The sequence below is a fragment of the Drosophila innubila genome (genome assembly GCF_004354385.1).
Source record: "Drosophila innubila isolate TH190305 chromosome 3L unlocalized genomic scaffold, UK_Dinn_1.0 0_D_3L, whole genome shotgun sequence".
In the NCBI taxonomy this organism is placed as follows: Eukaryota; Metazoa; Arthropoda; class Insecta; order Diptera; family Drosophilidae; genus Drosophila; species Drosophila innubila.
Window position 1 is genome coordinate 9,080,322 of NW_022995376.1, and position 24,424 is coordinate 9,104,745.

The following is a 24,424-nucleotide window of genomic DNA, read 5'->3' on the forward strand; positions in this document are numbered from 1 at the left end:
ATTTTCACAGCTGCCGTGGCATAACCTCATACAATTTCTTTTACATTTATTAGAATTTGTGTAAAAGACTTTTAGCTAGGAGTTTTGGAGGCCGCTTGCTCGTCTTGGCTTTCCGGCAGCTAAATTGCTTGCTGCCTCCCCACATATATATGTACACTCAGAAAAATATGCCATCCGTTTCGTTCTTAAAATTTTAAGATTGCTGAGTACCAAAAATCTTGAGTTAAGTATAAATCGATCTTAAATTTCAAATTCTGACTTCACATTCCTAAGGCAGCTATCCGATATATTAGTCTGGTTTTAACCAAACTTAGTCAGAATATATAAGACCATGGCAAATATATAATCGGTGAGTCTCGTAAAGTTACCTCCAGAAACAACTGAGTTATTGGTACTAAACTAGCTTAAGATTTTTTTGTACTTAAAAAAGTTTTTTTTAAGATAAGAACGTTTTGTACTAAAAACAAGTACATTTTGGGATATTTATTTTTCTTTGTCAAACCTTATAATTCTCAACTGGTCTTAGCGACGCAAATATGACTTTAAGCTTGGATCGTTGGATTAAAATTAAATAATTATGAGAATGTTTTGTACTAGAAACAAGTACATTTTGGGCTTAGTTCAAGATTTTTGTATACTTAAAGTAGTATTTTTTCCATTTTTCAGACTTGAATTAAACCCAAAATGTACTTAAAGTATCTCCGAAAAATCTCATTTTAAGATTTCCGTTCTTACGAAAACTGAACTTATAATAAGATTTTTTTTCTCAACTTTAGAAATTTCGAACTTAGACAGCTTTTGAGATCGTTTGTACTTGAAAATGACCTTTTTAAATACGGAAATCTTGATTTTTTTGTGAGTGTATATATATATATGTATATGTAAACAAGGCGACTTTCCGTTGCTCTCTTTAGTTGCTGTCCCTCTCTCTCTCTCTAGGCATGTCTCATTCGGTGTCTGCATCCATCCAAATGGAGCCTGGGCTGGGCAGCTGCCGTGTGTCTGACGCGTGTTGTTGGGCGTGAGTTGGGCGTGTGTTGGGCGTGTTGTATGCCTCAGTGTCGGCGTGTCATAAAAGTGTCGACGCTGCCAACGCGCAAAATGACAGCTGCACGATGGGTTCAAAAAATGCATATTCTTTTCTATTTTGGCCAGATAGTTAAGGCTTTAAAATGTTAAAAAATTAAATCATAATGGTGTCAGTGCTTTTTGGCTTAAACTATTTATCGTATGTAAATTTTATAGAAATGAAAATATATTTTTAGCTACTTATTATAAAAATATCTTCACGTATATCTAAGATAAGAAATTGCTTTGTGATCTTAAACATTGATGTTGCCTAAATAGTCCTATGAATAATTTACTCAACTTCAATTACTATGTATTTAACATTTAACATTAACTTTACTTCTCTTCTTTATTTTGCCTGTATAATTTTTTCTTGTTGCCATTGTACAACATTTCACCTTTGCCCTCTGGTGGCTTTATATATTTTTTCGCTCTGCCTCTTCTGGAATTATTTTGTACACATTTATATTTCTCATTTTTTTTTATGTTTTTTTAGCACCTATTTGACGTCTGTTGATGTTGTTGTTGTTGTCTTCGGTTACTCTGGTTGCCTGCAGCTCGCTCAAAGCGCTATTGCCCTGATTAGAGACCTTGATAAGCCGTGTCTCAACATCTTTCCATCTCAAGCTGACCCGTTTAAATTATGCATCAATCTAGCTATTGCAACGTTTTTAGCATTAGCGATGATTATCGTTGCAGCCACAGCAACAAGAGCAACAACCGACATGTCTTTCAGCATGTTCGAGTAGTTGTTGCTGCAGTTGCTGTTGCCGTTGCCGTTGGCGGCAAGGCCTACAGAACAACAGCAACAACTTGAAATGCCGTCATGTGCAGTCTGTGGCATTGTTTCGTTAAAAGGCAATGTGCCACACAACAATGGAGCGACTGCAGCAACGGCAACAGCAACAGCAACGTGCAACGTCATGCACTTGAAATGCAAGTCAAGAGCAGCGGCAGCAACAGCGCAGCTGCCCCAAAGTATGCAGCATAAATACATACGAATATATGTAGGATTGTTGTTGCCAATGCTATACTGCAGTGGCAAGCGTAAATGTTAAATGCTTTTTGTGGCAAATGTTTATTTTAGTTTTATTTTTATAGTCAGTTTCTTTTCTTGTTATTATTTATTTGTTGTAAGCAAAACACAAGTGTTTGCGTTGTTTGCAAATGTAATTACACACATGTTTATCAACTTTTGTCTTTATTTTAGGGCAACTCAAACATGCCACAAGTCAGCTGGCACAAAAGATCAAGAACAAGTATTGGACATACAAATTTTATTTACTTAATTATTAAACTCAATTGAAAAGCAAATTCATTTTCAATTGAATGCCAAATGAAGTGAAAAACACAATCAAGAAAAGCAATATTTTCAAAACTAATATTTGTAAAGCTTTTTTAACTGTGTTAAAATAAAAACCCACAAACGACAAAGAATTAAATAAGACAAAGTTTAATTTTTTATAATAATACTTTATTTATATTTTATAAAATTTTTATTTTGTATTATATTTTTATTTGAATACTTTATTTATTTTGTAATGCTTATTAAATATTTAAATATTTAAAGTTGAACATATTCTTCGAGTACACAATGCCAAGCCTATTGAAATTGCAGCTTATCAAACTCTCACTCTTTCTCTTTACTATATCTCTCTCTCTCGCTTTCTACACTCGCACAGCCAATGACATTTGTCTATGCTGCGCGTTCGTGTGGGAACGGGAACGCGATCGCCCATGGGAACGCCCCCTGGAATGACCACGAGAGCGTCCACGAGAATGTGAGCGATCGCGCTTTCTGTCCGAGCGGCGTCGACTCTCTCGCTCTCGCTCTCGCCCATGCACTGTGCTTTTCTTCACAATTAAAAGCTCATCGTCAGAAGAGTCTGAGGTTTCCAGGCAGCGAGCTTTTCCAGCTCGAGAATTGCCTGTACATTGTGTCTCTTCTAATTGTTGTAAAACATTTAAAAGCAAGCTCTGCGCTTTATTGGCCTGATCAATTAGCTTAGTTATCAACTCAGTTGTTGTTCCATGCGACATTTCAATATTTAGAGATAACACAATTTATAGAGAACTTAATTTCAAGATTCTTTCACTTGCAACACTCGCTGCAAACTAAATGAAAAGCTCAGTGTTACACAGCTTTTATAGAAGCTCGTCCAACGTTCGGTAAACGTTTACAAACGTTCAAAGCTTATCGAACATTTGCTGAACGTTTAAAAACGTTTTCAAATCTTCGTTCAATTTCGATGTTCGGTAAACGTTTACTTCGCTGCTGAGTCATATCAAAACCGTTAGAAATGTATACAATGTAGCTTCAATTTATTTAGCACCCGTCAAAAATCGTGCCAATTGGCATGACAATCCAAAAAATGTGAACAACATGCTGAAAGCTTTGCCAATGTCTGTGGAAATCCACTGTGAGAAAAAGTAAAGTAAAAATCAAATATGCGCCCGCAAACCAAACTAAACAGCATCACAAAGCAAAGAATAGCAAAGGATATGAGAGTGGAATCGCATAACGAATTGGTTCATCGACTATCAGATACCCTGCAAAAATTATTTTTAATAAGTTGAAAACCTGACCAAAACTTCTTAAGAAATTAAAATAAAAACAGTTAATATTGAATCAACTTTACAAATTTTTCAAATATTAATCAAATATATACTTAAGTTTGTATCGAGCAGTAAATATATTTTTAATATCTCGTATATCTTCAAAATTACTTCTAATCGCAACATAACCTATGACTAAAAATTGTACAGGGTGCAACTAGAATTCGCGACTATCGCGCACACAAACAGCATAAGAATGAATCCCACGCAGGGCGGAAAAGAATACGCTTGAAGTTAGTTTTGCCATGAAATCCCAGGAAACTTCAGATGTCGATGGGTCTGGGATGAGTTGGCCAAGCACATTTCATGCAGTGTAGAAGTAGAAATACGTGTGTTGGGGCAGACCACGTTCAGATCCACTGACTGCTGGGCTGCTCAAGTAGCTTCAAGTTAGGAATTCATTGTTAGTTATGCGATTTCATTGCTTGTTTTCTTTGCGAATTTCTTGCGACGACAACGACGAGGATGAAGATGAGGACAACGACGAGGACAACGATGAGGACAAGGACGACGAAGGAAGATGAGAACACCCAAGCAAACTAAACGCCTTTCATTGGATTTTGGCATGCCAAGCATCAGGACTAGAATCACGACTTCAGGCAGCCAGCAACAACAACAAAAACAACAACGACAACAACAGCCACAAGGGCAAAAACAATGGGGAAACAAGGAGCTTTGTAAGCCACCCTCTCAATCGCATTGCATTGCACGGCAGCAAGTCAAAGTCAAAGTGTTCGACATTATTTGAAATTCATGAGTGGCATTCTCTTCAGCTCTATGTACTTGGGTCTTCTACATTTTGTTTGGCAAATAAATTGAAGTAACAGCAGCTGATAATGGCATATTATCCACCCTAAACCCATCACCCGCTATTGCCCCACCCTTAGCTACCCCTTGATTGTAATTGAACACGCACGCTAATTAAGACACCAATAGTTTTAGTTTTAGTTTTAGTTTCAGTTTAAGTTGCGGATTGTGTGTTGCTCTGTGATTATTTGATTCTATGGTTCCTTCGTTTGCAATCCAATTCAGTATTGGTTTTGTCTTCTTATTTTTCTGCTTCCTACTTTCGCATTTAACGCAATTATTACGCTAATTAACTGTTTAAGTTTATGCTAATTATGCGCGGCGCGATTCTTACAAAACATTTCCTGGCTTGCGTCCAATTAGAAGCAGGCTGAATGCCAAATTCGAGCAGCCATTTAGGAACTTACCATAATTTATAGCTCATACGCAGTGTATTCCGGTTATGTGAAATATGTACAACACTTTATCAAAGCCAATTTATGTAAATGATAATTATTTTGAAAATTATATGAATACAAGTGTACTGATAGATGATTCATGTTTAAATGCAGTTTATCATATCTAATTCTTGAGCTTGTTTTCTGTGTGAGAAATTTATTTATTAATTTATTAAGTTCAAATAAGAACAGTTAATTTAAATTATGATAAATTACATGAGAATATCTTAAAATTGAAATAAAAAATATAAATTAAAAATTTAAAGGTATAAAAGTCTGGGAAAATTTTTTGATTACTTTTAAGTATGTTTTGGGCAACAATTTCTGCAAGTTGAGAAACTATTATATTTTCTGCTCTTTATCATTGTTATACATTCTCCCCTCCAAACTTTAACTAATGCACATACTATATCATAGCTAAAATCTGTCTGCATTTGCTCCCCTTTTCCTTTCCTCTTCACTGTCCTCTCTCTCTCTCTCCGCTTGCTGAGACTGGTGTCCACATCAAGTAATGCTTCATTCCTGGCATTCGCACGTCACCGTCACTCAGCAGCAAGCGGAAACAGTTAGCAGCCATCACAGCTCCCTTCGACCCACTTCCTGTGTATATATATGTATGTGTGTATGTGTGCGCTTGCATTTCTTCAACTCTGTATGTGTAATTGTGTATGTGTGCGAGTGTTTGTGTAATTATTGTAGGTCCAACGTCATCGTCATCGTCATCGTCGTGTTTGTGTCGACAACGCCGCCAACTTGTTTGCATACAAATTAAACTCGTCATTTATGTGCGCGCTCTCTCGCTCTCTCTATTTTTTCATATTTGCCCTCTTTCTCTGCTGTCTCCTTCTCTTTCATTCCTTGCTTTTTATGCTCTTGGCGCGGCCACTCAATAGCGCGCTTCGTTGCACACTGTAGATTAATTTATCATCTCGCTTTACAAGCATTCTATGAGTGTAATGAACTTTTAACAAGCAACTGCCACGCCCACAATATATCTCTCCCCCCCCCCCCTAGTCCACAACTTATATATCTCCCCCTTTGACGCGTTAGTTTTGCGCATCCAATTAGTTTTTGCAATTTTTTGCAATGCTTTTATTAGCGCAGTGCAAATATTTTTCCACTGGTCCACTACACATCCATCAAGTGTACACAATTTATATGCTATAATTTACAGCTAAAGATACATATACACATATATAGATGTGTTGTATGTATTTAAATTGCTACACATGCATGCATGCAAAGTGAATTATTGTAACGCTGTTGCTGCCTCATTAAAGTTTAAAAAACATAATTAAAGTTTTTGGCTGACACGTAGGAACCCTTGGGAGAAGTGCCTGAAAGCAGGTCTAAAGGTTGACTAATGCGCGCTGCTTTCACGCGCCGAAAGGTAATTAAAATGCTAATAAACACTCGTTAAGTACATAATAACCCAGCAGCAACAACAACAACAAGAACAACAACAACAAGGACATCAGCCAGGCGAAATAGAGGAACCAACTAATGCGACTTATCTGCAAATTTACACCCAGCATGAGTCCTCGACACGTAGCACACTTTGGTCTCGGCCAAATTTGCTGAATTTATGTCTCAAATGTACGCATACTTATGGAGAGAACGATTTTTGGGCACATTTCGGGCACAGAAGTCGACTAGTACCATGTACTAGGAGGAATACTACTACTCGTACTCTTAGTATGTTTATTATGCGTCCGATGTCGCCTCTGAAATATGAATTACAAGCGAGATTTAAATAAATTAACTCTTGCACACATACTTACGCACAGTTGGAGAGAGATAGAGGCACAGTTAGGAGAGAAAGCAATACAATACTCGATACACACACTCGGATATCCGAAACCCTGTCACACAAATAACAACCCCACTCTTCCCTCTTTGAGTTGGTTCCCTTGTCGTAGGCCTCATATTAGTTTCACTAAAATTACATAAACATAAAACCCAGCTCGGTCTGTGTATATGTGTGTGCGTGTGTAAGTGTGTGTGCTTAAGCAGTTAGGCTATAAATGAATGTGTGTAAGTAACGGGTGCTATGTGCGCTGTTCTATGTGATTCTCAATACCTAAACTTAGTTCCACATTAACCGAAAAAAGTTTCACAGATTTATACTTTTTTTTCATATTTTACAAACTACAACTTAATTGTAACTTGATATTAAAGCAATGAAAAAATAATATAAGATCAATATTTTAAATTGGGTACCATTAAATATTATAAACCTTTATTTAATTAATCGAATAGGCTTAAAAAATCACAGAAAAAAATGCAATTGAAGACATAAGTATACAATTGCAAGTAAAATATAGTAACCCTATTTTCACATTTTAATAAAGCATATTTTTTTTTTTTTATTAACACAGTTATATTATAATTTTAAAAATTGTTTTTTCAAGTTCTTCTCTTAATTCTCAAAATGTTTTCTACTTTATCGCATTTATTTTCCTTTCTATATAATGAGCTTAAATCTATGTATGTAGAAGTACCTACGGCAACACCCTATACAATAAACAGGTTACACCCTTCAACCTTCTGTAAAAACCCACAAACACTAAAGTCAAATTTTAATTAAGTTTTTTCAAGTGTTTTTTTTGTGCTTATGAAGCTGGCCAAGCATTCGCTACGGTTCTCTGACCCTGTGGTCCATAAATTGCCAGCAATTTCTCATGCCTTTGCCGTTGTTGTTGCTGAGTTGTTGTTGTCCCTGTTGTTGCTGTTGTGACTGTTGTGCTAGTAAGGAGGATCGACCCAGAGCGCTGTTATTTAATATGTCAAATATGTTGGCCTTGTTCAGATATTAGGCACCAAAGGCGCAAGCACATTAGAAATTATGACATAAAAATATAATAAACTCCAGAATCTGCACACAGACACAGAGTGTCAAATGTTGGGTGTACTCTATATCAGAGAGGGTGTGAGTGTGTGTGTGTGTGTGTTTGTTTGTTTGTGTTTACTGGCCAAAATGGTTACATTATTCAAAACTATTGTAGGGTATTAAATATGTAAGAGCATTCGGGTGAATAGAAGGAAATGTCAAGTCAAAGTTTGCAACTTTATTATGCTTCTTGTTGTTGCTGTTGTTGTTGTTGTTGTGGAAAATGAGCAAGAAAATGCGCCCGTTAGTAAAATTTGCATAAAGCTGATGCAGTGAAAGGTTGAAAGCTAAAAGAAAAGCGCGCAAGTGTTGCCACATAAACAAACAGGCGATGAGCGAAGCGTTACAAATGCCAACAGGTTAGCACCCGACACGCCCTCTTTCCTTACCCGCCTGCCCGTTTCCCAACCATGTGTAGCTGCTGGTTTGCTCCGGCATTATGACAATATAACAAAGCTAAAGTCGCTTCCAACGCTTTGCCTCGCAGTGGCAACAAAAACGAATTTGCATAAATAACAAAAACATATTTAAGCCAGCTTCCAGTCCGCAACCAGTCCTTCCTTCACCCTCCTCTGTCCGCCCACCTTCGTCCTCCCAACGTCTGACTTTTGAGCGCTGTAATGCCAAAGGAGCAGGTTCAGAGTTCGGGCTAGGCCAGGTCATGGCACAAGCTGGCAAACTTCCTTGGCAGCACCCGGACAGTTACCTTCAGCATTCTCTTCTCTTTCTCTGTTTTTCCCCCATTATTTTCCTTGACATCTTCTCCTTTTTTTTTGGTTTCTCTGGCGTTGTTTGCGTTCTGCATAATTTAGGGAGACGCAATGAGCCAAGGAAGTTGCTTTGACTCCTTGCGGACATCTTGTCTGCTTTCGGATAGTTGATTTCTCTTAGCCCATAAAAATCACAAAAACCGTCATTCGTTTTTCTTATTTGCTTTTCGATTTTTTTCTCCTCACTTTTCCGACTGCTGCTGTCTCTGGCAAATATGCATGCAAAATTATTTGTAAAATGTGGCGCCAAATATTTGAAATGAATGCAAAGCGGCAAATAAACGACAGCTAGCAACCGGAATAGCAACAGGATATGCAAAAACGCGTTAAGGAATTTCTTCGTTTTGCCTTCTCGATTTTACAAAGAAAACACAATAAGAACTTGAGTTCATTTTTAAAACGACTGAGTTGGGGAGGAGAATATTAGTTTTAAATCGCTTTTGGCATCTGTTTATAGATAATGCCGCTTCAAACAAAAAATTAAAAAATAAAGAGCATAGTTATACCCGTTACTTCAAGAATAAGTAAAAAGGGTATATTGTGTTCGTTGGAATGTATGTAACAGGGAGAAGGAGGCACAAACCCACAAACCCAGAGTTTTTAAGATAATACAGTTTTTATGGTAAATAATGTTATCTACTAATGTTATCTATAATCTCACTTAGCCGCAGCAAGAGCGGACAAGTAGAACGGCAGTAATTGCCAACCAAAGCTATTAATAAAGTTGTTATTTCAATAGAATCACCTAAAAGTATGCAGTAGTTTTTATTAGGTAGTAATTTCTTTAAAGTACTTTTATATATATTGAAATAAGTAACGGGTATGGTCCAGATCTCGACTATAGCCTTTCCCACTGGTTTTTACGTTAAATTTTAGTTATAAAATTGCTTAAGAAAGACCAATATATTTCAATAAAATTAATAGCAACATTACACAAAATTTAAATTCTATTCATTCTGATGTAAACTTAGAACCAGAAAAGATAGCATAGTATATATAAATACTGCAAAACACCAACTAAACATTTCTTATCTGATTTCTAATTAGGCTGACTTCTATATGCTTATATCTTTCTTTATAAATACTTTTTTAAACCAAGTAGATAAAATTAAATTCTAGCATTCTTGAACCTACCCCAAGGAACCTTCATCAATTTAGCCAATAACAAACATTGGTGCACCCTGTTTGCGACTCGGCAGGCTTCAGAGTGCCAGGGGGTACCAATCAATATGCTCCACAGACCGCAATGCACAAGACCAAACAACGGGGAGAAAACCCCAGCGATAATGTTGCTGCGGTGTGCAAAACAACAACTTCAACAACAACTTCAACAACAACAAAAACAACTGACAAGAACAACAACAACTGAGAATTGCTACAAAAACCGCAACAGCAGCAGAGACAACCAGGACAGCGAGGACTTTTGCCAGGACACGCAGAATGCTCCGCAAACAAGAGAGGGGCAAGATGTGCGGCAAGTGATAGAGGAAGCAATAATTTAATTCTGCATTGCAAATGCAAACAAATTTTGTTGAGCCGCAGAGAAAAACTTAAACCGCAACGCGCGACAAAAACGCAGAGAAAGACAAAACCGAAACGCGCAGCCGGAGGGGATGAGTAGGAAGAGCGGAAGGAGCAACTAGGAGCGGCATACGACCGGGAAGAAGGAGCAGTGGCAAAAGTGAGCGAGTGTTTATTTTATAGCCGGCATAGAGTTGACTTGGCTCCGGTTCCTGGCTAAAACCGCCAAACGCTTTGCTGTTGCTCCTTCCTCGTTCTCGTTCTGCATCCTCTCTCCCATTCTCTCAGTCTCTGTGCTGCAGCCAGCGCGTCGGTCTGTTATTATTGAAGAATTATTACGCGGAGAGGCAACAGAAGTTGCCAATGCAGTCGACGCGTCGTCCCGACAGACGACGACTAATAGCGCAAATCCCCCGCACAATATCCTCACTCTGTTGTGTTCCTGTTTCGTTTTTCTTCTCGTTTTCTTTTCTGTGTTTTTTTTTTGCTAGCTTTTTAGATTTATATATTTGTGCATAAAAAGTGAGTGTAAAAGTTTTGCATATTCATGGCGCTTTAAATGTCGTCGCGATGTCTGAAGTGCAGCAGCAGCAACCACAAAGGCAACTAGCAATAATAGCAACAACAACAACAACAACAGCAATACAAAACTTGAAAGATACTCTACTGACAATGGGCACAAAAGATTGTTAAAAGAATATGCATACGGACTTAGATAATAACAGAAACTTATTTGAAAAAAAAAAAAATATATAAATATAATTAAAATTTTCAATTTTTAAATGCTAAACTAATAGAAACAGAATTAATTTAGAGGACAATCAATGACAAAATGTAGTGGCCCATCAAAATCTGCCAGGTTATCAACGAATTTCAAGAGTTGGAATCTTTTAAAAAAAAATTAAAAAGTTGTTTCGTACTAACAACTTTGGCAACATTTAAGAAAAAATTAATTTTTATAAATATACAATTAAAAACTTTGATGCTGTATCAATAAAGATGTCAAAAAATAATGAAAAAATAGTTGCTCATTAAAGTCGGAAAAATGTTGTTCAAATTGTAAGAGTTTTAAAAATGAAATAATATATAAATTTTCAATTTATATTATTTTTAAAAATTTAATTTTTTCAAATAATCAAAATGTTAAAACAGAGTCAATTTTTATTTTTTTCAAACAAAAGGAAGTTTTATTAACAAAAAATTATAGGTTTTGATATAATTATGAACGTATTGCCAAAGAAAGTGTATTCACGCTTCAGCTAGTTATAGTTTGGTAAAAGTTCCCATGCTTTTTATGCAGCAGTCGCTAAGGACTAAAAGAGAGCGCGAATATTCAGAGGAAAAGAGATGGCGTACAAAAAAGTAATAACATCAACCATAAAAGTAGCAACATCAGTTGGCAGCTGCAAGCAAACCAAGCGACAGACAGACAGAAAGACAGACCAATAGACGTACAGACAGACGGACAGACGGACAGACGGACATATAGCAGACGACCGACGTCACAGACATATTGTGTCTGCAAAACTTTGTTGACAACACCAACAACAACAACGATGTCATAGATATACAACAACAACAAGAACAAGGAGAAAGTGTTACAGCGACTAAAAATCGCGAGCAATGAAGCTCATGTGAAAACAATGAGATTATTGGTTGAATTTATGTGTGTTCCATGAAGTTGGCCATCTCTCTTGCTCTCTCTCTCTCTATCTCTCCTTTTAGTATGCTCACTCCTTGCTTAGTCCGCCCAGTAATTGTCGACATGTCAGCACATTAAACGGCCATAAAACGTTGGCAACTGGCAAATCAAAGCAACTTGTGCCGCGCACAGAAAAGTTTTCTAATTTATGGCCACATGGAATGCAACAGTTAAGAGCCTGTGGCGCTTTGTGAACCCGCGACCCCGTCAACATTTACATGTCCGAAACCAGAACCAGAACCCAGGGCAACCAACCTGGTCTACCTGCGAACTACGAACTACGAACTGCGAACTGCGAGCTGTGAGCTGTGAGCTTGCTGTAGAATTTATCATGACACTAATGAGCATGAAATGGGACAAGGTTTATTAAATTTCCTTTTTAAAATGCGCACATGGCAAGTTGCCCAGGAAGATGCGCTGCAGTTACCACCAGATACTCTGGGACTCGGAGACTGCTGAGGAGGCAACAAGTTTTTTTTTATTTTCATTCTCAATTGTGGCAAACGATGGTGTTGATGCTGGCGACATGGACATGGCGCCATTGCGACGTTCACACCCTTTTGCTACCTATCAGCTGGCTAACTCTCATCCCTCCAACCACTCCCTCTTTCCACCCCCTCTTTTAGAACAGACGTCCAAGCAGCTGCCGCCTGCCTGAGTTGCAAAATGAAAAATGTCCGCAAGTGAGAAAATGAATCTGCCCCATGTTGCAATTTATTATGCCAACATAATAAATATTATATACAGATGCTATGCCAAGGACTTTCTCTCTCCCTCTCGCTCTCTCTTCCCACTCTCGCTGGGGAGCTTCCATTCCCCCTTTGGGATGCGGGTTTTTGGAAACGTCGTTGTTTTGTGACAGTTTGAGAAATGCTTGCAGTCTTTTCCCCCTCTCTCTTTTCTCTCTATTTCTTAAGCTAATTGCGGCAAGGGAACAAAACTTATTTCGAATAAAAACATGAAACGACAACCAAGTACAGCAGTAAACAAAATATGACCAAAATAAAAAATATATATCAGCTTAAACTACTTTGGTAACATACAAAAAAGGCAAAAATGTTGCTTAAACAAGTTGCGAATTATTAGCGCGAACCTAGGCAAAATTTTTCTGGACATTGACTTTTCACATGAAATGCTAATTTAACTATGATTATAATAAATTTGCAAATTTTTCAATAGACTCTCAAATTTTTTATCTTATCGAGAAATCTTTGTGTTGGGCGTTAAGTAAATTTAATATTGTTGATCTTTTTATGACTTATGTAAGTAAGGCCCGTTACTTAAAAATTTAGTAAAAGGGTATATTGTGCTCGATGGAATGTATGTAACAGGGAGAAGGAGGCATCTCCGATTCTATAAAGTATATACATTCTTGATCAGCATAAACAGCCGAGTCCATATAGCCATGTCCGTTTCTCCGTCTGTGTGAGCAGGTCAAGTTTATTTTAATTTTTTGACACGCCCCCTTCCGTCCCCGTAAATCGCGAAATACCACCATTACCACCGTTTTTAAGATAATACGTTTTTTATGGTAATTAACTTTATCTATTAATATTATCTATGACCTCACTTAATCTCAGCAAGGTTGGACAAGTAGAACGGCAGTAATAGCTAATCAAAGTCATAAAAAATTAAGGCAATACAAGCACCCAAAAGTATGCAGTAATTTTTATTACATAGTAATTTCTATGAAGGATTTTAATATATATTTAATATAATTATCGGGTATTCTACAGTCGGAATCTCGACTATAGCCTTTCCGACTAGTTTTTTGTTGTGGTGTTTTCCTTTGGGTATATGAAAATTTTGCGACGCACCCATAAATAAATCATTCAAATTGTCAACACGAATTTATTTGCGTTGCGTTTTCGTAACATGTAAGTTTCTTGCGGTTTCCCAAAAGCGGAAATGAACCTTAGTGTCATGAGTGAGCGACAGAGAGAGATGGTGAAAGTGAGAAAGAGATGTGGTATTAAAGTGGGAGCCAAATTCTATTGAAGGGTTTTCGGGGGCAGCATCAGAGCATTGTGCTTTTGTCAGGCATCTCAACTTGCTGGCGATGCATTCTGCCTGTATGTATGTATGAATGAGTGAGTGTGTACATGTGTGTGTGTGCATGTTTAAGTAACTGTTTACGTGTATCGTTGCCTTGGCAGCCTCTGCGGTGTCCAGCTTAGTTACTTGTGGGAATCCCCTTACTGAAAGTCATACAACAATTTGATTAAATGTAATATAAGCGCAAAATCAAGTAAAATTCTGAATTTAAAAGCAAAAGAGAGAAAATGCTGTATACAAAATGTACCAGAAAAAATATAAATATTAGAAAAATCTATAAAAAGGTACATATTTTTAAATTATAAAAATAAATTTTGGTTTATCAGAATATTTATAAATTAATAAATGATATAAAAAATATATTTAGCTATAAAATCAAAGCAAATCAGAATTAAATAATGGTGTAGACACAAACAAAGAATAATATTATATAGACTCCTCTTTTCGAAATGAGCATAAGGGATATTTTCGAAGAAATTGAGTTTTTGATTTAATATTATTTTGAAATCCTTAATAAAAAAAAACGATCTTCTAAACAATTTTTTTTTGTCGCTTACGATTATTTCGAAAAAGGAGGCTATATGTTTGTATGTCTGTCTGAAAATAATTTCCACCCATAAGATAGAGCATGTGTAAGTCATTGTATGAGTGAAATGTCTTGCTTTCCTGTTGTTATTTAAGCAAATTTATTTGTGTGCTGTTGGCACTGCTGCTGCTGCTGCTTCTGCTGTGTCTCTGCCTCTGCCGCTGCCTCAGCCTCTGCCTCTGTTGTTGCTGCTGTTTGCTTTTCATTTCCGGCCACGTCGACAAATCACAAACAACCTAAAAGGATATTATATGCAGCAAAACTGTTTCCTTGGCCACACTATCGTCGTCTCTGAGGTCTCCCATCATTGCTGTGTAGCTCTCTCATGTTTATTTGGATAAATAATTTGGAAAACATTTTTCGTTTTTTTTTTCGTTTTTCATTGTATGCTTTCTTAATGGGCTTTTAAGTGGTCTCCAGTTTACTTCAAAGGAACACCAGCCATAGCATAATCTTATCAACGCCTAACCGAGCGGTTAACGCAAAAAAAATAAATAAATAAATAAAAGAGAAAAAATGATAAATAGAACCCAAAAGTGTCAGATGTTCTTAGACTTCTGGTGCGAGTATCTCAATTTCAGTCTCACGTGTGCAAATAGAAAACCGAAAATGAAACTAAACTGATGTTGGGTTTCAATGTCTGCACTCCAAAAATCCCAGCACAATTCAATCCTAAGTGATGATGCTAATTGACTGAGCAAATGTTTATGAAACATTTCCACTTGTCACCATTGATGGCTCATTTAGAATTTGGCCCGAAATCGGTTGGTTACAACGACACCCACAGTTGGACTTGAAACGCGCTACGACTATGTCGGGAATAAGGAATCTGATCTGTGGATATATATTACTGGCTCTTGGATGCAGCTGCTGTGGCTCTAGGAATCTAACCGAGTTCCTTTTGCATCGCCAGCGTCGAGGACTCATCTATCAGAATAGTGGATCCATCAAGTTTGGCATTGGACCATCTTTGCCAATTCCTTTGGGGGATCACGTGACCTTTCGCTCGACTGTGCTCTCCTTCACATTACAGGGTGGCACCTACAGCCTGCCAACTACGCCCATTTGGCCTTGGGATAAATGGGAAAGCACTTTTGCCAGATCTCTGCAGCAAATGAGACGCAACATTGAGAGGCATGAGGCAAACGGAGGCGTTAGATATGCGGACGATGCACGTCTGTTGGTTTACACGGTCCTGGAGGAGTACATGGGCAGAAGGAACAATGATATGCCTATGGGCAGACAATGCCTATTGCGTTCCATATGCGAAAATGCTCAGGTTCATCATCATGTTGGCATTTTCTCCGAAATTCTAAACATTGTGCTGAGGTGAGCAAACAATTTAACAATGTACAGTTTCCCATCTCTTGCTCCTCTGCCCCTTTTGACATCATCTTTGAACTCTTTGTAGTCCGGGCAAAGCGGATTTAGATAACTCCTATCACGATGCCTTTGCTGCTGGCCAGGCAGGTGCTAATTGCCTGGCCCTTTTTAAGGCTTGTCCACGTGGCCTCAACTTTCTGGATGAGCTGTTGATGCTGGAACACAACTGAAACTTGATTGATTGGATTGGATTCTCGTTATGGATCGATGCATTGAACAACAATAAAGTATTTCAAATTGGCAAATCAAATCGCATAACTAATGCCAGTTGTTGTTGTTGTTGTTGTTGCCGTTAATGTGTGTAGTTGTGGCTGTTGCATAATTTGTATTGCTGTCAAAGGAGATGCTCGCTGTGAGTATGGGTAAATGTGGCAGGAAACGGCATTAATGGAGGCTGCACAAACAAACAGACAACAGATACAATTAAGCAAACATAGCAGTTTATACGCAGTACGTTATCACGAACAGAATAAATAAAGTTTGTAGTGATTATGATTAGTACTTCTTAGAAATGTAAAAATAATACAAAAATCGAAAACTTGATATTCGCGAAAGCTCTTTTAAATCACTTTAACCTAATTATTTGTATTATCGATCAATAGCGTAATTTAAATCGATTTTTATGAAAATTCGACAGCTAAACTCTAATTTTATTTTGCATCTAACTGTCTATTTTTTTCATACTTTTTCTTTTTAAACCATTTTTAATACCTTCAAAGTTTAATAACTTTATCAAATCTTAACCGATTTCATAGCGGAAAATCAATTTAATTATCATTTTGCATCTATTTTGATTCGGCATCAAAATTGAAAAATTTAATTTTTTCCTATCACTGCCTATTTTTTCGATTCTGTTGTTTAACGTTTTTCAAAAACTTCAAACTTGCATAACTTTGTCAAAACTTAACTAATTTCCTTGCGGGATGTCAATTTAATCATTATTTAACCTCTATTTTCATTCTGCATCAAAATTAGAAAATATAATTTTTTTCAATCACTGTCGATTTTTTCAACATTGACGCCGATATTCGATTTTAACATTTCGATTTTAAGCTGAATTCACAGTTTGGGCTTACATCACTAGCTCCAATCACATAGATATTTCTATAATTTGTATACAATTTGATTTCAATATCGCGTATTCGTTGTCCACATAAACATCGTCGCTACAGGATTGTTACCTATTCCTATGCTGCATCGCAAGTTCAAATACCGCAAAGTTGCACAATTCCTGCGCCTGCCTCACTGCCACACCTCCTGTCTGCATGTTGCACGACTAACCCACGCCTACCCCTGCCCCACCCACCATTTACTCATCCACATCGTTGTTCGCGTTGTCATAATCGCATTTGAATTAGCTGTGCATACAAAACGACGGCTGATAGCAAATACAGGGTGTCTCCGCTGCATTTCATTGTTGCCGTTGTCAACTCTGACGTAAATTGAGCACCCTGTATGTCTCTATTGCTGTCTTGTTGCCTCGTTGTCAGTGTGTAGCCACCTGGCAAGCCTAATGTGCCACTTAAGACGCATTTATTGTCTTTCAGTTGCTGTTGTTGTTGCTGTTGTTGCTGTTGTTGATGGGGCTGCTGCATTTCCATTTAATTGACGCCATTGTTGACAAAATGGCGGTCGCATGCTCGCTTCTCCGCAGCTCGTCTGACAGCTAAAGTTGCAAGCCATTAATGTGACGGCTTTTTTGAGGCGTGGCAACTACCAAGCTACAACAGACAACAACATTACAAATACACTGATAATAAACTAGCTGAAAATGTTAAAAACGAGCAATCTCCACTGAGAAAGACGCTCTACTTATTTTGTAAACAAGAGCTTATTGAAAGTTCAAATAAATAGCGTTTAAATATGTATTCTGAAGCGCGAGTCAAAACTTGATACTTTTCACATTAAACTAAATATTTTAATATAAAAAAGGATGGAGATTAACAATTTTTTAAGTGAAAACTGCCCAAACTAAAAAAAAAAAATACCCTAAATCGAAATTAGAATTTAATATACAGTTCGTCAAGAAAAAAACTTTAATTCTTGACATTAATTATTCACATCCAAAGCAAAGGCATCCAGGACACTGTCTCCTCTGGGACAACCCGGAAACTGCCGCAAGCAGTCGACACCTGCCAAACCCGCCGCGTGTGCTTCCCTGTAGACATCCTCGAGCTTCGCTTTGCCGGGTCTGCAATTTATCACGTAGTGAAATGGCGATTTGGATAACGATCGTTGGCACTTACGTTAGCAGCACATTTAACAGCTCGGCCATAATGCCCACATGATGATGCACTTGCGCATTCTCACACATTGCACGCAGCAAGCACTCACGACCACGACCCGACACGCCACTGGCATTGTCCATATACTGCTCCAGTGCCGTGTAGGCGAACAGTCGAGTATCATCCTCATGGGATGCGTCCAGTTGACGTATCTGTTCGTTAAGGGATCTGGAAAATATGGATTCCCACTTGTCCCATGGATAGAGCGGGGAGGAGGGCATTGAATATGCCCCAAAGTGTAGCACGTAGAAGTTCACCATGCTGCGCCACACCACAGGATCCTGGAGTTGCACTCCCATCACAGGACCAACCACCAGGCGAATTGTTGCTCCGTTCTGATAAACCAACTGATGACGCTTCTGTCGGGCATGAAGATAAGCCGTTAAATTCTGTGAAGGTGCAATAACATCGTAGGAGGCATGCAACAGAGGCACGAGGCAAAGCAGATGTATAAATAAATGCATCACAAATTCTTAAAGTAGTCAGTCGTCCGTAAGGTGCACACAAGATTTGAAGAATGAGCGACGACAATGCCTAACAAGATCAGGCGACTCAAATATTCTTCAACAGAAACCAAATAAATATTTACTCGACCAATTAGCAGTTAAATTGGGTTATAAAGCCATCAACTGAGCTGTAGCTAAATATATCAGAGATTTTGGGCTACTGTATATCATTATTTTCTGATTGCACGATTAATTTGTTGATTTCTTTATTGCATTGTTTAATTTTCAAACAAGTTCAAGCTGCGCGCTCGGAAAACAGAGCTGCCAGCCCTGCGAATGTAATCGATGTCCAATATCGATAGATGCCAGTGCGGGTTAATTATAGAATCCGCAACTTCTAACAAGTTAACTGGTATGAAAATCACCTAAATATTTTGCAATGAAAGCTAAAAATAAAGAAAAATTAAAAAATATATATTTAATTTTCAAGTTACTTTTTTTGGCATTGTACCTAAAATGGTACGAGCTGACACATCTAAGAATTTTGCAGGGTGGCAGCTTTAGGACAGGGTGGCAACCATCGAGCTAAGCAGCATTCAACTTTAGCAGACATCTGTTTAAAAATTATCTGGAAAAATGAGCACCGAAGCGGCGAAAGCGCAAATCTCGCAGGAGAAAATTGTGGCCCAGTTCCAACAGCTAAGGAATGAACAAAGAAACTTGGCCAACAGCCTTAACACGCTGGAAATGGATCTGCGTGAACACAAGTGAGTCAGAATAGGGCCGCTAACCTAACCTCCAAATAATAAACAACTAATTGGCGTTCTTCATAAATAAAATACAAATTTGAAACAGAACTGTGATAGAAACACTCCATTCGGCGGATCCGGAACGTAAATGCTTTCGTCTAATTGGTGGCGTGCTGTGCGAACGCACCGTCAAGGACGTCCTGCCGCAGTTAGTGGAGAATAAGGATTTCATAGCGAAAACGATTACAATGGTCACCGAGGATCTGAGCAAAAAGGGTGTGGAACTCAATAAGTTTAAGGAGGAGCACAACATCAAGATACGTGGTGAACAAATTGGCACTGACGGCGCCAAGTCATCGGAGCCGGAAAGTGCCAGCAAATCGGAGAATCGTAATGTGCTCGTGTCCAACTAGAAACCCGAACCGAAGTCAAGTCAAATCAGAAAAGCAATGCCAAAATAAGCAGCGTATTTATTGTGTCCAATTGGAGGTTCATTCAATAATTAATGCATTGATTAATGATTCTAATGTTATATGTAATTTTAGCTCTAAGGCGCGACACACACACACACACTTACACACCTCACCACTACCAACTTAACCATTAAACACACATTAACACTTGGCCCACAATTAAAAACGAGAGAAATGCTCATTTCAAATGGCAATGGATGCTTTATGACTTTATTGACGTTGATAATCCCGCTTGCCGCCCGATTTGCTCAGCAGTCGCACATTCTGGATGCAGATGTCGTGGGAAACGGCCTTGCACATGTCGTAGACGGTGAGAGCGGCCACGGAGACGGCTGTGAGTGCCTCCATCTCGACGCCAGTCTGTCCCTGACAGCGCACAGTGGCCACCAGGTGCACAGACTGCTCCGCCTCCAAAAGTGTCGCCTGCACTCGCACCGACGACAGTGCAATGTTATGGCACAGTGGAATCAGTTGTGAGGTCTGCTTGGCGCCCATGATGCCCGCCAATTGGGCGACACTCAGCACATCGCCCTTGGCCAGCTCATTGGCCGCAATCAGCGCTGTGAGACGCTCTCCCACCTGCACAGTGGCCTCGGCGCTGGCTACTCTTAAGCTCAGTGTCTTGTCCGCCACATCCACCATTTGTGCCTTGCCCTGGGCATTGATGTGCGTCAAGCTGCTGCAGTTGCGCAGCTGTCCTAGTTGTTGTCGTTGTCTATGTGTATGATGGGGATGAAGCAAGGTCCTGTTGCCGCCGTTACCTGCAAGCAAACAGTTGTTGTTGGGGGATGGAAGTGTCTTGCAAGGATTAGCCGCCTATGAGTATCATTGGGCGATTCTCCATTTGCGACAGATTCAGCATGCCTACAGCGGATACATGCGCCCATTAATACAGACTACTCTACGGATTAGGATTTAGGATGCACTCACCAGCATGTTGACGCTTCTTGCGCTGCACTGCCATTCCAATCAGCTCCACCAGCTGCTGCTCTGTGCAATCCTCGCTGCGCATGGCATCTCTTAAAGAGAACTCCTTGTTGCCAAAGAGACACACCTTAATGTTGCCATCTGCAGTCAGACGCAGTCGATTACAGCTGCCACAAAAGTGTTCCGTCATGGAGGTGATGAAGCCCAGTTGGCCAGCAAATCCTGGCACTGCATACGCCTTCGAGGTGTCATTTGGGCCATTGGGCAGTGCCTGGAACTCTGGCCAACGCTGTCTAATCAACTGCACTGTTTCGCTGTAGGAGATCAGGCGATCCGTGTGCCACTTGTTGCCGGAGAAGGGCATGTACTCAATGAAGCGCACATCGACAGGTCGCTCGCGGGTGAACTCGACAAAATCACAGATCTCATCGTCATTGAAGTTGCGCATCAGCACACAGTTGACCTGGGGATGAATATATACTTATAAGAACTGTTATGGTTCAGCTGAAACTCCGCACTCTGACCTTGGGTCTATAGCCGAGTTGTATGGCCAGATCGATGCCTGCTATCACTCGCTCCCAGCCCTTGCGGCGCGTGATCTTCTCGAAGCGATCCTTGCGCAGTGTGTCCAGGCTGATGTTGAGGGAATCCAAGCCAGCGCGTTGCAGTGGCAACAACAGACGTGTCAGCACCAAGCCATTGGTGGTAATGCCCACATGTTCCAGTTGCTCCAACGCCTTCAGCTCTGCCACCATCTCCACAATGTCACGTCGCACTGTTGGCTCTCCGCCCGTCAAGCGGATCTTGCGCACTCCCTGCTCCACAAAGATGCGCGCCAGTCGGAGCACCTCCTCCGAGGTGAGCAGCTGCGATTTGGGCTGGAGCGGCACACCTTCTGCGGGCATGCAGTAGTCACCTGGAATTTCACCACAAGACATTAGTTTCTTATCAAAGGTTTTGGTATTCGAGATAACACTGATTGGTTTGGTAACATTTAAATATTGTTTTGTTGCTAAACTTACAACGCAAATTGCAGCGTTCGGTGAGGGAAATTCTCAGATATGTGTGATGTCTGCCAAAGCTGTCGGTTAATGGAGACATCGCGACAGATTGTCTCTATAAATGGAGAGTTAAACAGAGAAAGATGAAACGGATTAGTTTAATTCCAGTTTGATGATACTAATCATGTTTACCTGTGATTTGTTGTTGCTGTCAGTATCCACAGTTTTTGTTTTTGTTGCTGTTGCTGTTGCCAATTTGTGGAACTGCGAACCGGTTGCCATGCCCACCGAGGGGCGAACCTGTGCCGTGCATTGGATCAGCAATAGATTTACACTCCTCACCAGCAATCTCATTGTTGACGAATGTATCTTTCACTTGTTTAGAGTAATCAAATTGTTATTAACATGCTAGACTGACGATTACCTAACCAATAATTCACTGGGGGGACTGAGGCTCCAGTCTCGCTGTCCCATCAAAACATTCAGAAAACTTGACACTCTTGATAAGCAATTATTATTTAAACTCAACCCAAGTGCTTACCTTACGTGTGTGCTTCTAAATTCCACTTGTTGCCCAGTTTCTTCCGAAGATCTCCCGCGATTTCCAAGTCGACCAACAACCGGCAACTGTTGTTTATAAACTGAATGCTTTGATCATATGGCAATTGTAACGTGGTGAAGCTTTGGGAGAAAAGCTCTCACTCACACAGCCAACGAGCAGTTGTGAGTGTATGTGTGAAGGTGTACATGTATTTGTGAATGTGGGGCAAACTGCTGAATGGACTATTATCTCTATACTTCAGAGAGTGTGCAATTGTACTCAGAGATACCCTGTAAATAATTTAGTTTGTAAGAATGTGCTATTTTTTTTTACTTTAATTTAATACTTCAAAAGCAGCGAAAGTAATAAAACATACCTTGATATAGTTAATTGGTTACCTTTTATTTTCTTAAAACCTACAGTCTTTTCTTACCTAAGGACACTGAGAAAGTATTTGCCTAAATTTTCTGAAAACTGATTGGATTTTTCTTACTATACTAAAGAGACTGTGAAAATGTCTGTATTAAAACACACTCTAAATATAAAACGTACTCAGCAAAAGTGATTGTTAAAAAAATATGCATAATTAAGGTGTTTGTTTTAATTTTCTGAAAACTAATCAGTTTTTTCTATACTACGAAAATTGAGAAAATGTCTGTTCCCTAAATAAAGAACATAGACAGCTAAAGTGACTGTACTAAAAGATGATCTGCTTGCATTAATTTGTGAAAACTAATCGATTTATTTTCTATGCTACAGATACATTCCGAATGTCCGTACTAAATGAAAGCGAAAGTGTCTGTACTTAGAGATAACTACTAAACATTTGAACAATATTAAAACCGATTCCCAATTGGAATTTTGCTATATTTCTCAGAAATTATGTTTATTAAATAATTTTCGGTTCTAACATTTTAACATTTCTCAACATTTCACTACATTTCAACTTTAAACATAGTAAATCCCCTTTTTATAAATAAATTTTATTTTAAACGGTATCAAATTCTATGTGGATTTTAATTTCAGTCCAGTTTTCTTCTCTTAAAGAACTTCATATGTAAATATTGTGTTCCGAAATTATTAAAAATTCAAAGCCCCTTTTTTCGCTACACTCTACGCCTCTGTGCCAGCCTCTGATGAACTCCGATATTAACATACATATGTATTATCTTGCTCATATTCCCTGCCAATTCTCTTCTGCTCTCAGTCTTCAGCTTGCATCGCTGCTGTTTGGTTCGTCGTTGGTTCGTGAGGCTGCTGGAATATTGTTTACTGAAGATCGGTGTCCGGCAGAGTTGTACTTTGTTTATTTGAAATTCGAATTGGTCTCTGCCAAATACATACACACACTATGCGTAGTGCGCGTCTTTGGAATCTTAAGCGAGTCTCGCTGTTGTTTAGCGCTGTCCTCGTGCTGTACGTCTTTGTTTTCTCCGGTGGCTATCAGAAATATCAAATAGACGGCGTTATCGGCAATACGGGACCGGAAAGGGTTTGGGAATATGTGGCGGACTTTAACAAAATGCGCCTGCTGAATCCCACAATGTGAGTAGAGCACCCGCAGATGCCATACATCAACAACTGACATCATTTGCTTATGTTCTCAGCATCAATTTTAAGATTCTGGCGGATCACGGCCACGCCCACGATTGGCGCTATACGGTGGAGTATACAGAGAGATTATCCCACTGGCCACACTGGCTGAACAAGGCTACGGCCAAGTATATTGTGACCAAGACGTTGCCGGGTGTCCAGCCACAGGAATGGGCCATAGAATCGAATCATGAGACCTGCTTCTTTGGCGGCTTTTATTGCTGTAAGTTCTCGGAAATATTGACTGCCACATGTTTAAATTCCCCCTTTTTCACAGTGCATTCATACAGCGATTTCCGTTTCGTCGCACGCGGCTCTGATACCTACGCCAATGAGAAGATCGAGTATCAGTGTCCACCACTTTTGGGCAGCGCCTGTCGACGGGAACTCGAGTTCCAGCGACGTGCCGTCATGCACAATCTGACGCACATTTTAAAGAGAACATAATTCGTAAATAACTATAAAAATAGTTCATCATATTCCCCGTTTAGTATAGTTTTATATCTGCATGTATTTCCGCAATTAAATGCTTTACAATTTCATAGTGTGTGCATTAAAAAAAAAAATTAATTGA

At 39.1% G+C, this 24,424-nt stretch overlaps 5 protein-coding genes across 6 annotated transcripts; 3 read left to right on the plus strand and 2 right to left on the minus strand.

Moving 5' to 3' along the window:
• The first annotated feature begins 15,263 nt into the window (after window positions 1-15,263).
• LOC117786997 lies at window positions 15,264-16,088 on the plus strand. Its single transcript, XM_034625430.1, has 2 exons — window positions 15,264-15,781; window positions 15,864-16,088. The coding sequence occupies exons 1-2, from the start codon at window positions 15,264-15,266 to the stop codon at window positions 16,003-16,005; spliced, it is 660 nt and encodes a 219-aa protein (XP_034481321.1). The 3' UTR covers window positions 16,006-16,088.
• A 1,796-nt stretch (window positions 16,089-17,884) lies between these two features.
• LOC117786998 lies at window positions 17,885-18,584 on the minus strand. The gene is made up of 2 exons (XM_034625432.1): window positions 18,082-18,584; window positions 17,885-18,026 (listed from the first exon to the last, which is right to left on the minus strand). The coding sequence occupies exons 1-2, from the start codon at window positions 18,582-18,584 to the stop codon at window positions 17,885-17,887; spliced, it is 645 nt and encodes a 214-aa protein (XP_034481323.1).
• A 545-nt stretch (window positions 18,585-19,129) lies between these two features.
• On the plus strand, window positions 19,130-19,954 carry LOC117786689 (probable prefoldin subunit 2). The gene is made up of 2 exons (XM_034625037.1): window positions 19,130-19,333; window positions 19,422-19,954. Exons 1-2 carry the CDS (start codon window positions 19,203-19,205, stop codon window positions 19,726-19,728), a joined length of 438 nt encoding a protein of 145 aa, XP_034480928.1. The 5' UTR covers window positions 19,130-19,202; the 3' UTR covers window positions 19,729-19,954.
• An 11-nt stretch (window positions 19,955-19,965) lies between these two features.
• Window positions 19,966-22,358, minus strand: LOC117786687 (molybdenum cofactor biosynthesis protein 1). 2 transcript variants are annotated; one of them, XM_034625035.1, is made up of 6 exons: window positions 22,258-22,355; window positions 21,909-22,091; window positions 21,738-21,831; window positions 21,240-21,631; window positions 20,719-21,178; window positions 19,966-20,549 (listed from the first exon to the last, which is right to left on the minus strand). In XM_034625035.1, the coding sequence occupies exons 2-6, from the start codon at window positions 22,068-22,070 to the stop codon at window positions 19,999-20,001; spliced, it is 1,659 nt and encodes a 552-aa protein (XP_034480926.1). In that variant the 5' UTR covers window positions 22,071-22,091; window positions 22,258-22,355; the 3' UTR covers window positions 19,966-19,998. The 2 variants fall into 2 exon arrangements, with proteins under 2 accessions (XP_034480926.1, XP_034480927.1); XM_034625036.1 differs by having other exon boundaries at window positions 20,514-20,652; window positions 22,258-22,358.
• A 1,113-nt stretch (window positions 22,359-23,471) lies between these two features.
• Window positions 23,472-24,392, plus strand: LOC117787760. The gene is made up of 3 exons (XM_034626366.1): window positions 23,472-23,802; window positions 23,865-24,073; window positions 24,128-24,392. The coding sequence occupies exons 1-3, from the start codon at window positions 23,609-23,611 to the stop codon at window positions 24,295-24,297; spliced, it is 573 nt and encodes a 190-aa protein (XP_034482257.1). The 5' UTR covers window positions 23,472-23,608; the 3' UTR covers window positions 24,298-24,392.
• Window positions 24,393-24,424: the final 32 nt, after the last annotated feature.

Bases quoted from the DNA above. Each gene is read 5' to 3' on its own strand.
- LOC117786997 (XM_034625430.1), top strand. From the start codon at position 15,264: ATGTCGGGAATAAGGAATCTGATCTGTGGATATATATTACTGGCTCTT. The intron at 15,782-15,863 runs GTGAGCAAACAA...AACTCTTTGTAG, and splicing joins ATTCTAAACATTGTGCTGAG to TCCGGGCAAAGCGGATTTAG.
- LOC117786998 (XM_034625432.1), bottom strand. From the start codon at position 18,584: ATGCATTTATTTATACATCTGCTTTGCCTCGTGCCTCTGTTGCATGCC. The intron at 18,027-18,081 runs GTAAGTGCCAAC...GATAAATTGCAG, and splicing joins CTGTTAAATGTGCTGCTAAC to ACCCGGCAAAGCGAAGCTCG.
- LOC117786689 (XM_034625037.1), top strand. From the start codon at position 19,203: ATGAGCACCGAAGCGGCGAAAGCGCAAATCTCGCAGGAGAAAATTGTG. The intron at 19,334-19,421 runs GTGAGTCAGAAT...AATTTGAAACAG, and splicing joins ATGGATCTGCGTGAACACAA to AACTGTGATAGAAACACTCC.
- LOC117786687 (XM_034625035.1), bottom strand. From the start codon at position 22,070: ATGAGATTGCTGGTGAGGAGTGTAAATCTATTGCTGATCCAATGCACG. The intron at 21,632-21,737 runs GTAAGTTTAGCA...GTGAAATTCCAG, and splicing joins CGAACGCTGCAATTTGCGTT to GTGACTACTGCATGCCCGCA. The intron at 20,550-20,718 runs GTGAGTGCATCC...GTTTGCTTGCAG, and splicing joins CAAGAAGCGTCAACATGCTG to GTAACGGCGGCAACAGGACC.
- LOC117787760 (XM_034626366.1), top strand. From the start codon at position 23,609: ATGCGTAGTGCGCGTCTTTGGAATCTTAAGCGAGTCTCGCTGTTGTTT. The intron at 23,803-23,864 runs GTGAGTAGAGCA...TTATGTTCTCAG, and splicing joins CGCCTGCTGAATCCCACAAT to CATCAATTTTAAGATTCTGG. The intron at 24,074-24,127 runs GTAAGTTCTCGG...CCTTTTTCACAG, and splicing joins CTTTGGCGGCTTTTATTGCT to TGCATTCATACAGCGATTTC.